Source organism: Carassius carassius, chromosome 38 (genome assembly GCF_963082965.1).
Source record: "Carassius carassius chromosome 38, fCarCar2.1, whole genome shotgun sequence".
NCBI lineage: Eukaryota > Metazoa > Chordata > Actinopteri > Cypriniformes > Cyprinidae > Carassius > Carassius carassius.
In genome coordinates this window covers 28,392,725-28,409,353 of record NC_081792.1, presented here as the reverse complement: position 1 = coordinate 28,409,353, position 16,629 = coordinate 28,392,725, and the positions used below count along the sequence as shown (strand labels likewise).

At 35.2% G+C, this 16,629-nt stretch overlaps 1 protein-coding gene across 2 annotated transcripts in view; it reads left to right on the top strand.

The window, feature by feature from the left end:
• Positions 1-16,629, top strand: part of LOC132119719 (spectrin beta chain, non-erythrocytic 1-like) — a 90,086-nt gene that overhangs the window by 17,151 nt on the left and 56,306 nt on the right. Inside the window, exon 2 of one of the 2 annotated variants that reach the window (XM_059529915.1) lies at positions 3,382-3,592. In XM_059529915.1, the coding sequence (XP_059385898.1) occupies positions 3,448-3,592 (145 nt within the window). In that variant the 5' untranslated portion in view covers positions 3,382-3,447. Of the gene's footprint in view, positions 1-3,381; positions 3,593-11,596; positions 12,082-16,629 lie in introns of those variants that run through there. The other variant, XM_059529916.1, reaches the window with a different exon arrangement.

Sequence of the window (16,629 nt, the reverse complement as noted above, 5' to 3'; positions counted from 1 at the left end):
TAATTATTAGTAACAAATTGTAATAAATCAAAGGTTTTTAATTGAGAGTCATATTAATTAATTTAACTTAATATGTTAGCATAAGATATTAATATTTGACTGTTTGAATAAATTAATATTTAATAACTTAAAAAAGAAATTAATACTTTAATTGAGCAATGATGCAAAAAAGATAAAAACAAAATCGAATTATATATCAAATTATAAAAAATGATCAACAGTGACAATAAAGATTTATAAATATTTATGTTTAAAATAAATGCTGTTTCTTTATATATATATATATATATATATATTTATATATATATATATATATATATATATATATTATATATATACCATGTCACTGAACGATTAATGTATTCAAATTGTATTTATTTGTGGTTTAACTACATGGAAACACATACAAATTCTGTTTAATATTTTTTTATATGATATTGTAACAGAACAGTAAAGTACTTTCATGGTATGTTTTTTTCATGCTATATCTTTATGCTAATTCCACTTTTTTTCTTGCACAATGAACTATTCATATCAGCAAAAAGTTGCTTTGGATTAATAACGTTAATGTACCGTATTTTCCGGACTATAAGTCGCACTTTTTTTCATAGTTTGGATGGTCCTGCGACTTATAGTCAGGTGCGACTTTGATAATTAATTTATCAAAATTAATTTGACATGAACCAAGAGAAAACATTACCGTCTAGAGCCAGGAGAGGGCGCTCTATGCTGCTCAGTGCTCCTGTAGTCTACACTGAAGACATAGAGCGCCCTCTCGCGGCTGGAGACGGTAATGTTTTCTCTTGGTTCTTGGTTCTAAATAAATGCGACTTCTAGTCCAGTGCGACTTATATATGTTTTTTCCCCTCATCATGACGTATTTTTGGACTGATGCGACTTATACTCAGGTGCGACTTATAGTCCGAAAAATACGGTAGTGTTGTTGTAAACATTGCTGTGCATAATGCCCAATCCGTTGTTTGTTTAGAAATGGTAAAAAAAAAAACGAAATATTTGAATATTAGTTTTTTTATGAGTCCAAATATTTGTTTTCGAAAAATGTCCATCGCCATCATTAAAGCACACTATTGGTATGTCAGTGTGACCTCTCTTTGTCCTTGCTTTCTTTGTCCTGCTCGAGAGCTTACTCCGAACCCCAATCTCTCAGCTCTTCAGATGTAAAAAAGGCCGTCCCAGCGGCGCTGTTATATATAGCAGACCACCACTAGCAGTTTCTGGGACACGGCTGTTACTCTCATGATGAAGATGCCCTGGAAACTCTGCGTTTGGTTGAGGTTTTAGCACTGCGTCGCTCCTGCATGCCTCACAGACTGTTATGTGGGAGGTATCTGAAGAAAAACATCTCTCAGGAGCTTAACCGCATGCTTGGTTTTCTACAACCGAAGTCTTGTGGTAGCAATTAGAAACATAAACACCGCCCTCGTTTTCACACCGAGAGGCTCTGCATTTTAGTTTTGCATGTGTGTTTTTGTGCTTCATTACTTTCTGTTCTGTTAGAGCGAATCGTGCACATAGGATTCATACATCATTAATATTTAACCCAAAGTATCATGGTATTTGTTTTCCAAAAAACATAGCATTACCATTTTATAATGCTCAGATCAATGTGCTGTTATTGTTGACTAAAACTAACATTATTATTACATTACAAACATTATTAAAAATAACTGAAAGGCAGCTGAAATAAAATAAAATGTAAATATTAGACGACTTAAACGTAAAAAAAAAAAAAAAACCTTTAGACATTTTGCCTTTTCTAAAGTTGAAGCACTAAAACTAAAGCTGAAAATAATACAAAGAATATTTTTTTTCAAAAACTCTTAAAAAACATAAACTACTATAGAAAAAATAAATAAATAAATATATATATATATATATTTCCATTGGTCTATATTATTTTATTTTATTTTATATTAAAGTTTTGCTAGTGTTTTCATTAAACACTTTCCTAGTTTTATTGTGAACAAAGCATGCTATTTTCTAAAGTTAAATAAATAAATAATATTTGTTAATTTATTGTCTTAATAACCGTTTTATATATATATATATATATATATATGAAAAAACGAATGCAAATGACAAAAGCACATACTACAACTACTAAAACGGAAATAAACAACAAATTTATACTAAACAGAAATATTTTTAACAAATCTAAAGGATGCATGATTTTGTGAAACCAAGTCCTTGCTGTAGCAATACGCCGGCCCATGTGGTCCTTTAGCACATGTGAAAGAAAGTATTAGCTGATGTGATCATACTGAGATGCACTCATGCATCTGAGAATAGACTGCTGATTTTGATTAATAATGCAGCGCTGAATGCGGCGAAACGAGCGGGACAATCTCTTGGCGGGGAAACTTACGCTACTGTACGTAGCTCTGCCAGAAGCCTGAGTGACCTGTCACGGTTATCAGTGATCCCACGGCTGAGGAACACCACATGATTGAGCTCGTCTGTGGATCAGGGTGAGCTCTGAGGACGTCCAACAGATGGCAGCAGGTGCTTAAAACACAGATAAAGCAGACATGAGATCGTCTTCTTGATGGATCAATGAATATTGAAGGATGGGTTGATGGGAAATAAGTGCAGTCTTTTTGCAAATGTCAGCAGTGCAGAGCGAATAATTAAAGAGTAGTTTAGATGAGTGTGTTTCTAAGTCACTGATAATGGAGAGAAAAACACAGACTGCAAAATACATTTGTTTTCCCTATTATTTTCAGTGCTAAATCTCATATTAATTTTTTTTACATAATTTTTCATCATAATTTTTATTTCATTATTATTATTATTATTATTATTATGCATTTTATACTTTTTTTTATATTTCTAAAATCATCTTTATTCAATGCTTATATTTATGTCCATTAAACAATTTCCTGGTCTCGTGGGCTTTATCATAATAACAATAATGACCATAATAATAATAATAATAATAATGATGATAATTGTTGTCTTTTTTTATCATGGCTGGAAATGAGAATGTTATATGAGAATTATATAATTGTTTTCATATATATATATATATATATATATATATATATAAAAGATATTTAGAAGATAAGAGGCAACTATTATCATATTTAACCATAATTTTTTACATAATTTTTTAATCAATGCAGTTTTATGATAATGTCAGTGCATTGATAAAAAAATTATAAATTATATATATATATATATATATAATTTCAGCAGATTATCTCCCAAAATCAGTGCAGAAATGATCTAAAAATGAACAAAGATTAATTATAGGTTTATGTTGGCATCTTTATTATGTATGTAATAATTTAATATGTTCGTATATGAACTGTAATGCTCCCTAACCATTCTGACCTTTGACCCCTCTGTCTCTTTCCGCAGGGCTTCAGAGGAAGCCGCCTCATGAGGAAGTGTGAACGGTGAAAAGGTGAAAGGTCAGAGGTCAGGATGACGACAGTAGCCGCAGAATACGAACACATGGACATCCAGCAGCAGTACCAGGAAAGTGTGAACAACCGCTGGGAAGACGAATGGGACAATGAGAACAGCTCGGCCCGATTATTCGAGCGCTCGCGCATCAAGGCTCTGGCAGGTGAGTGGAAATCACAAAGTCCATCTGTGATGACGTTAGATGATATATGAGGTTTAAATAGACAAGCCTGACCTTTGTCGGAGCTTGAAAGCTGTAGTTATCAACAAAGAGAGGTAATTATTATCAGCAGAAGTGTTTTTGTTCCCAGCGTTCTTGGCTTTGAATAGCTGTAACTAGTGCTTGATAATGTGCCGCCCACTCGCACATGACATGCAGTGATTTCATGTGTGGGAGAGCAGAGAGAAAGTGGGCGTGAGTTCACACTTTCTCTGCTCCTTCTGAAGCTCCCACACCATTCCTGATTCACAGCGAAGCCCTCGAGTCCAACTCTGGAGGCTCTTGTGCCTCGTACTGGAAACTGAACAGGTTACATAAAATCAGTATGGAGATGGACGATCTTATATGCATTTCCTGTGAATGCTGATGTAGGAAGGGTTTCTTAATTGTCTCATAATATACCAGTGATAAACTAAAATCACCTTTTGTAGGGTGGTTGCATACTTGATGCATGCATGATGGAGCATTTGATGAATGATGCATTTTAAGTGTGTTTTTTTTAGGCATTTTAACTGGACCCAAATGATTATTATTTCCATTGGTCTGTTTATTTTATTTCATTTTTGCACACTTCCCTGGTTTTATTGTGAGTTATTTATTTATTTTGAATTTGAAAAATAATAAATAAAAATAATTATATAAATATAGTCTTAATCATCTTTAATTTGCTTTTTCATTTTTAAAATGTCACAATTGTTTCCTCTTTTCTGGTTAAAATAAAATAAAATAAAATTAGATTAAATTAAATAATGAAATGAAATGAAATGAAATAAAATAGTGGTTGGTAAAAGACTTTTTGAAAAGGCTGCATTTATTTGATTAAAAATGCAGTAAAATTTGTAATATTGTGAAATATTATTAGAGTTTAAAATAACTTTTTTCTATGTGAATATATAATAAAATGTAATTTATTTCTGTGATGCACAGCTGTATTTTCAGCAACATTACTCCAGTCTTCAGTGTCACATGATCTTCAAAAATTCTATTTTTGAGGAAACATGATTATTTGATAAATATAAAGTTGAAAAGGACAGCATTTATTTGAAATAGAAATCATTATAGACGTATGTACAGTCACTTTTGATAGATTTAATGCATATTTTCTTATTAAAAATATAAATTTCTTTAATCCTCAGGGGGGGTTCGGGCTTTGATTAGGACATTTAGACCACCAGCACCTCTCCGTATTTCTCACTGTGGTTTTTCGCTGTATTTCTTTCTTCATATGATTCATTCCCGTAATATCTTGGATGACAGTAGCATATTTCCCTCTTCTGTTTTCCATCATGCTCTCATGCGTTTGAGTTGCTGTGTTTACAGAGGTGTGATGTTGTTTATGAGCCGAGCATTAATGTTACTCTCTCGGGGTGGCAGAGTTTAAACAGACTGGCTTTAATGAACGAGCCTCTCTTAGACTCACCCCAATACTTCAGGACTGAGGACAATGGAACATAAAACAACATGTAAAAAAATTAAACCTTTTCCTCTCTCTCTTGTTGCCAAAAACCACAAACCGTTTCTGGAGTTTGCATTCCAGTAAGCATCCTACGTTTCACGTGATTGTGTTTTCTTGCATTCCTGTGCAGCAGAGCATACGCCGCCTTCGCTCTCTCATGGATGCAAGAATAGTGCTCAAGAAAGAGACACGAAGCAAGTGTAAGGTGAAGTGTGTGGTTATTTAAATACAATTCTGTCCCTTTTAAATATACAGATTCACTAAGAGTTACTAAAATAGGCTGATTTCCTGAAGAGTGTAACACTTCAAAACATTGATCTAATCGTTTGAACAAGCCTGACACAGACAGCATTAGCTCAACCAATGGCATGAGTTTGGGGGCGGGACTATCTGCTCCTCCAACCAATAGCAGTGAATTCTGTTTATTGACACCTGTTTATTATCTGTGTTGCAACAGATCATTTAGTATTAACTGACTTCCATCAGCCGTGCTTGCTGTTTTTAAATGTGCTATATAAATAAAACAAACTTGAAACTATTACAGTTTTTATTAATATTTTGAATATTTTATTTAAATTTTTATATTTTTTAGTTTTCATTTTAATTCTAGTTAATTTTAGTAAATTTAAATAGAATATTTCTTCTTTTTAATTATTGTTTAGATTTAATTTATTAATTTTTTATTTAATGTTAATATATTTGAGTTTTAGTTTTTATTTTAATTTAGTAATTTTAGTGCTTAAACTTTCTATTTCTATTTCATTGTTTAGTTTTTCATTTATATATATATATATATATATATATATATAAAGTTTGTCATCTACTCTTTAGATTTCATTTCATTTTATTTGAGCTTAATTAACAACATCTAAAGAAAGTTTTAGGTTAATAACCCTATGTTGCAACAAAAGCAATTATTTACCAAAACACCAAAACAAAAAAGTTGCAATCAAAGATTTGAAAATAAAGTTTAGATGCGGTTCATTTTTCTAAAATAGTTTGGCAAGCATTATTTTGCACAAATCTTTATGATGATTTTTATTTTGACTTGGCCCAGTACTCACTGCAGCATTGTTTTCATTGTTTAGCAAAACTTAGATTTTCCTCAGAAGGTGTAACAATCTATATTTACATATTAATAGAATAGAACCAGAGTTGTATTTGCTCTTTGCTGTCTCATCAGACTGTCATGGGCTCAGATGGGAAGACAGATATCACTCCGGCATGGTTCACTCCCAGAGCTCTGATAAGTCAGGAATCCCCCCCAGCAGCAGTCGGCATACCTCACTAATGTGGACCATGTGCTGGAGCATGAGAGGGGCCTGCGCTCCAAAATACAGCCCTCCCCAACAGCCCACGGTCCAGGGGCGCCAGCTTGAGCAAAACCACCCATTTAATTGTGTTAGGAGAAGAAACCTAGTCTCTTTACTCCAAACAAAAGCATATGTGGGAATTATCAGAGATTGATTCTGACACTTTGCTTCATGTTGTTGCTTTTAGCAAAGGTTTTGGTCAACTCAGTGACCTCTGCAGACATCTGCTGTAGTCATAGATAGATAGATAGATAGATAGATAGATAGATAGATAGATAGATAGATAGATAGATAGATAGATAGATAGATAGATAGATAGATAGATAGATAGATAGATAGATAGATGTACAAATGGGTTGGTAGTTTAGCAGATGAATAGTTGGGTAGATAGTTTGGCGGATGGGTAGATAGTTGGGTAGATAGATGGGTAGATACATAGATAGTTTGCCAGATATATAGTTGGGTAGACAGATAAATATTTGGATGGATAGTCTGGTAAATAGATAGTTGGATAGATAGGTAGATATTTATGCATGTCGATAGATGGTAGATAGGTAGATAATGTGGTAGCTGGATAGTTGGTTATATAGTTTGGTAGATGGGTAGGTGGTTGGGTGGGTAGTTTGGCAGATACAAGGTTGAACAGATGGATAGTTGGGTAGATAATTTGGTAGATGGATAGTTGGGTAGATAGTTGGGTAGTTGGGTGGGTAGTTGGGCAGATACAAGGTTGAATAGGTGAATAGTTGGGTAGATAATTTGGTAGATGGATGGTTGGGTAGTTTGGTGGGTAGTTGGGCAGATACAAGGTTGAATAGATGGATAGTTGGGTAGATAATTTGGTAGATGGATAGTTGGGTAGTTTGGTGGGTAGTTGGGCAGATACAAGGTTGAATAGATGGATAGTTGGGTAGACAGGTAAATAACTAGATGGACAGTTGTATAGATGGGTAGATATATAAATGGGTAGATAGTTAGGTGTGTAGTTGGGCAGATGGAGAGTTGGATAGATGGGTTGATATATAGATGGGTAGATAGTTAGGTGTGTAGTTGGGCAGATGGAGAGTTGGCATTATAAATAGTTGGATAGTTAGGTAGATATTTGTGTAAGTAGATAGTCTGGTAGATGGATAGCTGGGTGGATAGTTAGATAGTTGGATATATGGCTAGATAGTTGGGTGGGTAGTTGGGCAGATGGATAGTTGGGTAGATAGATAAAGGCATGTATCTTTATTGTGTAACACAGGATTAATGCTGTCGTCATGAATTATTAATTAAGGCCCTTCGGTTGCCTAGTTTCTCACACACGCTCAGGGTTTTATCAAGTATTGGTTTGTGGGCCAGTGTACTAGTATTCCACCAATGAAACGCGAGCATCTGAATTATTGACGTGTCGTGAAATATAAATGAGCTGGCTGTCGGTCTGCTCGAGTGACTGCTGCTCCGTCGAGGAAAACTCACTCCAGTCTTACGCATTAATTATGATTGTCTTCTCACTTGTTTTTTATTTAGGTTTCAGATGTGTCTGTTCAGAGGTTCGCATCGTTTGATGAGTTAAGTTTGAGTTCATACTGTGACTTTTGAGTTTTCTCATTGCAATTTTTTTTTTCTTTTGGAGATCATATTGCTTTTTGCCACTAGCCTGAAGACTCATGTACTGAGCGAAATATCTGTATTTCCCAGAGCAGCAGAGAGCGTTTCATCTAATGTAATTGTAGGATGAAGTCTGAGTTATGGAATGTCCTGGTTTGCGTGTTTGTGTGGCTGTTCATCTCATAATACAAAAGAAACACACACAGACCCCCTGTCCTTCCTCTTTCCTTCCTTTGCGGAGTTTTTCGGCCAGATGTCTGTGAAATCACCCCACTTAAAGCTTTATGAACGCATTAGATCACTGTCATACTTAGAAACACTCTGTATCCAGAAATTGTCAGCTGTTAAATGGATTGGCTCTGCTGAAATCAGCACATTCGAGTTCGGTGTCAAATCAGAGCAGTTGTGTTGCATTACAACAGGCTGCCACTGGAATTGTGGGATTGTGCAAGTATATGTTTTTAAGATCACAGCGAAGCATCATGTGAAATTTCGCAGAAAATTGTTCCTTCGTTGACTTGCTAAAGGGTTGATTGTCTCAGCGCCAACAGAAACACACACTTACATACATTTATCCCGCTATGAGTGTAAAACAACACATCTGAAATGCATTTGTGCTTCTCGCGCTTCATGGTCAGTTTGCACGTAGTGCATGTATTCATGTAGAAATACTGGTATTGATTAAAGCCATGGGATCCAGTGTAATGGTAGTCCTCTTATTGGTTTGATGTGGATTAACAAGACTAGACTTACTAGACTAGATCATTTCAGAAGCTCTGTTTTAGGTAAGGATTTGTAATTTGACCATTTTATCCATAAATCCATCGATATTTTAGCCAAATCTAGAGATTTTGTTTTGAACCAGTAAGCCATGACCTCAACTCTAGCATCATGATGACATCTTTTGCAGGCAAGCATTACATTTAGACTTCAGAAACAGTAGAAAATTAAGTTTTTATATTTAATAAATAAAAACATTTATATTTAATAATATTTTTTTTTTAATATAAAAAAATCATTTTATAAATTATAATTTTTTCATTATTTTTAAATGTTAAATAATTTTAAAGACCTATTTAACATTATTTAATCATATATTTGTGTAATAATATAATCTTAAAATAATATAATATTATTAACTCTCTCAATACACACACACACACACACATGCTCTTCAATATTTATTAAATATTTGTATACATTTACAAAAAAAAAATGAATTATCCGTCTTTTTCAACATCACAATTACTTTTGAAAAAAAAAAACATGTTTTTTTCTATAACAAATATTTGTAATAATTCTATTATTATTACATTTGACACATTTATTATAAACGTCCCTTTATTTCGACATCAAAAAAAGATCAGTTTAAACAAAGCTTTGATCTGTGAAACATATTTATCATTGGGAATATTGCAAGAAAGCATCACATTTTCTTCAGAAATTGTAAAAATCTACTGTTACTTATACTTTTATCTTTATTTTTATTTTTTAAGAAGTATTATTTTTGAAAAGTATCATATATAATATCCTAAATCTATATGAATATATTTAAAAGTCCCTTTTATTTCGTTGAGTCTTTGTAGTTACTCCTTCACGGCTTATCTTCAGATTATTCCCTCAGCTGTGGCTTACATCGCTCCTCTGCAGCGAGTGACTAAACATCTTCCAGGAAGCATCTCCTCTGCATTGAGGGGAGGAGAACCCCAATCTGTGGGGCGTTTATCACAGCCCGAGGGATGAATTGAGCTCAAACAGAGAACAGAAGTGCAGACAGAGGTGAATTAAGAGCGCCGATGGCTCCAGGGGCAGCGGAGAACACGTGGACGCCTTGTGACTTCACAATGACAGCACTGACTGTGTTTCTGCACAGATATCCCTCTCACTGCAGACCCAGATCCCCCAAACCACCTTCAGGACTCAATCTCACGCTAGACGCACTGAGGAATAATTAAACATCTGTTTAGTTTGGAAATACAGGATCATGGGACACGTTTGGTTACATTATAGCTCATCTCATGGTTCCTTGAGGATGCTGACTACTTATGTGTCTCGCTCTTAAGAGAAAGAAAATAACAGTATTTTTCCAGTTCGTAAAATATTTTGTTCACTGGTGTTATTGTTAAATAAAACTAAGATGAGAACTATTAAAAATAGAGTAAGACTTTACAATGAGGTTTCTTTAGTTCATATTAGTTCATGCATTTACTTACAAATAATGAACAATACTTTTATTACAATGAAATTGTATTGTAGTCAATGAAAATACAGTCTTTGTGTTCATATTTATCCACAGTGCATTAACTAATGTTAGCAGGCATAACTAATTCTAATAATGCGTTAGTAAATGTTGAAATTTAATTGAAATATGATTAATAAATGCTGTAGAAGTATTGTTCATTCTTAGTTTATGTTTACTTAAGTAGTGAACCTTACTGGAAAGTGATACCAAAAAATAGTTTTTGGTTATTGAATTGAATAAAATAAAAATATAAGATGAAAAAAAATGTTGCCTGAAATAAAATAAGAATGTAGTAATAAAAAAAAGGGCAAATAAAAATAAATTCAAGCTAAAAATATTTAATAATTATAAAAAAAAATACAGAAGCACACAAATAACTAAAACTGAAATAATTAGTTAAAACGAAGTATATAAAAATACTAATTATAATATGACATATAATATATAATAGAAATATTACAGAAACACTTAAAAAATGTAAAGCTTAAAACTTACTAGTGTTCTAGCAACAGTCTACTTTTATTACTAAGAGTAGAACTGAAGAAAAAAAAGAAGAAAAAAAATTTGACCAAACCACATAACAACATAAAAAAACTTAAAACCCTGTTATGTTAGTATTCTAAAATATTAAAATACATTTTGTTGGAATCAGAAAGAAAATTATATAAACCTGTTGCTGCAGTAAGCAAAAACAAATACTCCCAGAAGAAAAAAACGCATTTTATTGTTTGATTTACAGTATTTCATGCAGCGTATACTCTCATAAAACTCTTGTGTAAATATCCAGCGTGGCTCTTAATTCACCTTTGGGGGGCTTTGCATAATCCTGCATTTTATCATGTTTAAGATATGTAAAGAAAAGCAGAAGTGTGCTGTTTGCTGTCATGAAAGGTTGAGTTGGGTCTCCTGAGTGTTTATTACTCCTGACACAGCCGTGTGAGATTCCTGAATGGGAATTAGCAGATATTTGTTTTGCAGCGGTGTGCAATTCAATAGCCAAACTCTGAGAAGTAGTTCAAAGTCTGCATTCATGGCAGCACGTCTCCTCACCTTGCAAACAGATGGACGGCAGGGGAGAAGAAACAGGAGGAGATGGGGAGGACAAATAAGCTGGAGGGGTTGCATACAAGATTTTAGGGAGGATGCATTTAGTCCGACATTCCAAGAATGCCGTTCCGCGTTTCTTATGCAACTTTGCTTCTAGTGCATGACCTAAAAAACAATGCATGGAAATGGGCCGACTTCCTGCTCGACCTCCACCCCCCTGATCTTCACCGGAGACTTGGTTTGGCCTGTCTCCTCCTCTTCTTTCATTGTAAAGAGGCGGTGACATCATCTGGAAACACACTGGCTGGGCTGCTGATGAAATTACAACCCTTCTGCCCTCCTCTTGTGCTCCGTTAAAGGTGTCTCGCAGATTCAGAGCGGGTCTGGAGCTGGAAGGGTTGTATGACAGGAGGAGGGGCGTTTGAGTGCTTGAGGTTGGAGGGACACGTTGCTTTTGAATGGACAGAGTGGGAAGACGAACAATCAGAGAGACAGCAGCATGCATGTCTCCTCTAAAACAGACCGGTTGAGAACATCAGACTGGGACGAAAACCTTTGGCTTTTTGGATAACTCCCATCGCAAGTTTCATTCCCGCTGTTGTGCCTTCCAATTCCGCCGTTTCCTGGGAGGTTGCGAGGAAATAGTTTCTCTCTCGGTCAGGGATCATGGATATGGAGTGGGCGTCTGGGGGCCCTGAGGGCTTCTACCAGGAGCCCAGCTTCCCCACACAAATGCCCTTCAACTACAACCAGCTCGAGGGCCGTTTCAAGCAGCTGCAAGGTAAGATGCATCCGGAGATGTGGATGCATTGTTTACAGGAGATTCATGGGTTTCCATACAGCGCAGCAGCTGTGACTTGTGTTATATACACTTTATTGTTGTTGATGGTTCAATAAAGAACTTTTAACATCCATGAAATATAACAGGTTCTTTGGAAAACCAAAAATGGTTCTTCTACAAAAAATCTCCCTTTGGAACACTTATTTTGCACGCTTTAACATTCATGGAATCTTCTATTCCACAAAATGTTCTTTACAGTGGAACAAGGTTCTTTAGATTTTTTTTAAGTTTTCTCTACAGGGTTCTGTGGGAAACCCAAAATCCCTTTGGAATCTTTAAATCTTTTAAGAATTTAAAAGGATTTCGAAGGTGTCTTAAAACTTGAACCCTTACTTTGCAACATTTAATATCTATGGAATTTGAACATTCCACAAAAGGTTCTTTATAGTGGAAAATAGTGTTTTTTAAATAATAAAAATAAGGTTCTTCTAAGATCGAGTCACTAAAAGGTCTACTGGAAGCATTATTTTTAAGAGTGTAGATGAAAGCCGCTACAGAGTGGCTGTGGTTTACTCTCCTCCATAATCCTCTCAAAAATAGGGGTGTCTGGCGGAATTGGGAGTTTCAGACTGGATTAGTGGAATGGATTTAAGACATTCCCTCCAAAAAGGCCTTTTTTTCCCCTTTTTTTCCTTACATGCTTCTCATGCAAACGTTCTACCTTTACGCTCGGCTTCCCTTCCCCAAAAACACCCGGGAGTCAATAAGGGGGCAGCTCGCCCTGAATGGGCCGTCATGGACAACAATGGAAAACCCGGGAAGGTGGGAGTGGTTGTTTTGTTCTGCTGACTATGTGAGTGATAGTGGCATGTTTCTAAATGCTGCCGCTTCATATGCATTTAAAATGCGATTGCTAATGAGTGCAGCCGATAGTGTTTGTTTTTGTGGCTACCTTTTGCTTAAATAGTTGGACAAAGCAGTTGCATTGTTCCATGCATGACTGTTATAGACAGTGCAACACTTTATGCTTCCATTGCATTCACCAAACTGGTTAAGCAGCATAGAAATTAGGTTTTAGATCCGGTCGATCAATAGATGTGTGCTAGGCATTTGGCCCTTCGCACACTAAGCATTTCACACATTTACGCCATTGCTCTCGTTTGCTGTCACTGTAGTGCAGATGTTTCCCCAGAGCTTTGGTGTTGTGTTTGAGTGTCATTTAATGCTTTTACATATTATTTCTCATAACCCAAGTATGCATTTGAAGAGTCACATGTGCATGATGATATAGCACAAGTATGAATCAACTATTTAATGAGCGACTCTGATATGAGTTCATAACTAGTTGTTGATGAATCACTGCGCAGTTTGAGGTCGTTAATGCTGAGAGATGCGCTTTAACAGAAATGCACTTGTAGAAATACAATTGAGCTTTTGTAACTAAAGAGTCTGTTTATATTACATTTATGGATTTAACATATGCTTTCATCCCCAAAAAAATTTGTTTGCGTTTGGCTAATCTTTAACTTCGATTCGCCCTGCCCTTCCTTTATGTAGTTTAGTGATGCAAACTCAAACTTTTACCTGTGATATGACAGATTTGAGTGAATCAGCTTCATCTCGGGCTTGTAAATAACGTAATGTGGTAGGTTTGAGATAAACCCTATTGATGTCACAACCCTGTGCATTTTAAATGCTTTAAACCTTGTCATGCACTGTAAAAAGTTTTGAAGACTCATTATTTCAGTCATTTTACTTCAAAAATGACACGTTTACATGACAAAAAGTGCTTTTTTAACATAGTAAATATGCAAGCATCCTTAAATCAAGATATTTTATACTTGAGATGCAAAATGGCTAAATCTTATTTATGCTTAAAACAAGAACAAATATTTGCCAGTTACATAAAATCATAAACATAAAATCAAATGTAAAACAAGAACACTTTTCTGACTTCCAATTTTTTGGCTTTGTTTTCTAAATTAATGAATGATTTTAAGTCTTTATGATTAAGTGTCTTTATGCTTAAAATGATAAAAATATCTGCCAGTGGGGTCAGAAAAAAGATCTTGTTTTCCCTCTAATTGAAGTAGATTCTTTTGACCCCACTAACAGATATTAACTTCATTTTTATAGATCTTTCAGAAAAAACAAGACTTAATATCTTAACTCATTTTGCATCTTAAGTAAACGTGTCTTGACTTAATAATGTTTCGATATTTGTAACAGATTTTTTTTTTGCATTGTGTAGACTGCATTTGGTTTCATACTGACATGTAGCATTTGTTCCTCAGCTCTGATGGTTTGATATTAAGTCAGAAGTTGCAAATATTTGGGCAAGTTTTATGAGGCATCGCTCACTACACAAGAGCATTCTTCAAACCCTCCAGACACCAGAGATTTGCCAATATAAATGATAGATTCTTGGACTTGTTCTTGCTCTATTGTGGACGAGTCTATTCCACAGATAGTTTACTGATGGTAAGGGTGCGTCCAGATGATCTTGGACCTTTTTTCGCTCGATAGGCTTGCGTGCTGAAGCGGATCTTTTGTCCTGCGTGTGTCTTCCTGCCAAGCCGACTGTCTCTCAGTCTGCTCTTCTCAATGACCTTCTGTTGGGCTGTTGGCAGAGATGCGGCCGGCGAAAGCGAGACAGGGTCCTGAATGGTCTGTGAGGATTCGAGTCGTCAGCTCTGATGTCAAGCTCTCAGTAGGGCTGTAACCGTCACCAGCCTCGGCGTGAGAGGAAGTAGATTCAAGAGCTCTGAAGCAAAGAAGGAAGCGTTGAGATGGCAACTCAGCTGCGCGTTAAACCATCCAGAATCACTGAGTCTCTAGTGAACATTCACTGAAAAGTCAGTGTGAAACTCCCTAAAACAAAGAACATTTCATCAGATATTATTATAGAGGTATTTCTATACTATTATAGTGTTTATAAATATTTTGAATAAACTGTCCTTGTTATATTTTCAGTTTTTATTACAATTTTGGGCTCCCCTAAAGGACACAGTATAGTTCGAACACTGTTTTCTCCCAATAAGTTAATATGCAGCCTATTATGATAAAGCCATGAATAAGAATCTGAAAAGAAAGAAGCTTCAAATTAATATTTTAAAGTGCGTGAATAAATCCAACCACACGTATAGATTTATGTTTCACTTTCCATAATCCGTGAGGGACAGACATCTTTATTATTATCTTTATCATTATATCTTTATCTTTATCATTTCTTATCTTTATCAATATAATAAAATGCTGTGATTTTTTAGAGTTGAGCTGCAGTGTTTCTGCACTTTGTTTCATGAAGAACGCATTCACAAAAGGAGTTCATTCATTCATTCATTCATTCATCCTTTTTGCAGATAGCAAGCATATCAGTCCTAATATTAATGTTATGTTGTATAAATAACGAAGCGTATTCTACATGAAAGTATGAGTGTAATCCCATTGATTAAAAACTTGCTATCAAATGCTCACTCTACTGGTCATCATCAGCGCGCAGCTCTAAACAGAAATGCAGAACATTAATAACTACTGTCATATAGGCTAACTTTATAATGAGAGCACTATTGTAAAAATTGAGAATTGTTAGGGTTTCGCTGACATTTAGTGTTAACTATCTTTTAATCAAAACATAAAAACATTATTTACCCCATTTTTGTATCTGCGAGGCATTTGTTACACATTTTCCCTGTGTGTTAACATCAGTAATTATGGCTGTCGGATGTTTGACTTGACTCAATGTATTTTGCCCCGCCCCCAAACATATGATGCGACTATCAGTCGAAAATTCCGAAAATACTTAGTCGGGGACACCCTTAATTTTAATAACTGAAAATGGTATTTACTAATGCTTACAAGTTTGTATAATTTTAAGTGATATATTTCTGCGTAAAAAAAAAGCTGAATTGAATTGATTGGGTGGAAAAAGCATAATTTTTGCACATGATGACTAAATATTAACAGGCATCAGTGACATCGGCTGTAAATGAAAATCATGCACTAATGCTTTTTTTGTTTTTTTCAATCTCCAAAGATTCATATAGCAACTCAAGACCCCTGTACGGCCAGAAAACAATGAAAAACAAGACCTGATCTAAAAACGATATGGTTGAGAAACTCAGAAAAGCACTCAGTTATAAGCACGAATGCAAATGAATTCAGAGTGTGTTGTTCTTCTGCTGGAGTCTCTGCACATCTGGAGTGATGCACTAGTGCACATCCTCATATCGGTTTGTCATGTCACTTTGAAACTAAGGGTGGGGTTCAAACCAGTCAACCTGAAACAACAGGGCACCAGATCACTTCACAAATAACACATCTTGATCCAAAACACAATGAGCTTGATGTACATCCTAACCCTACTGTAAACTTGACCACCAGCTCATACTGACGGACGGTCAATCTGAAATCTGTTCCCTCATGACACACAATGTTGTATTGGTCATTGTCTCTCTGTAACACTGGAGGAACTGTGAGTTTCCCTGGTTGACACACCAGGAATGTCATCACTTAAAATGAGGCATGAGAAACATACATCTGCTTCCC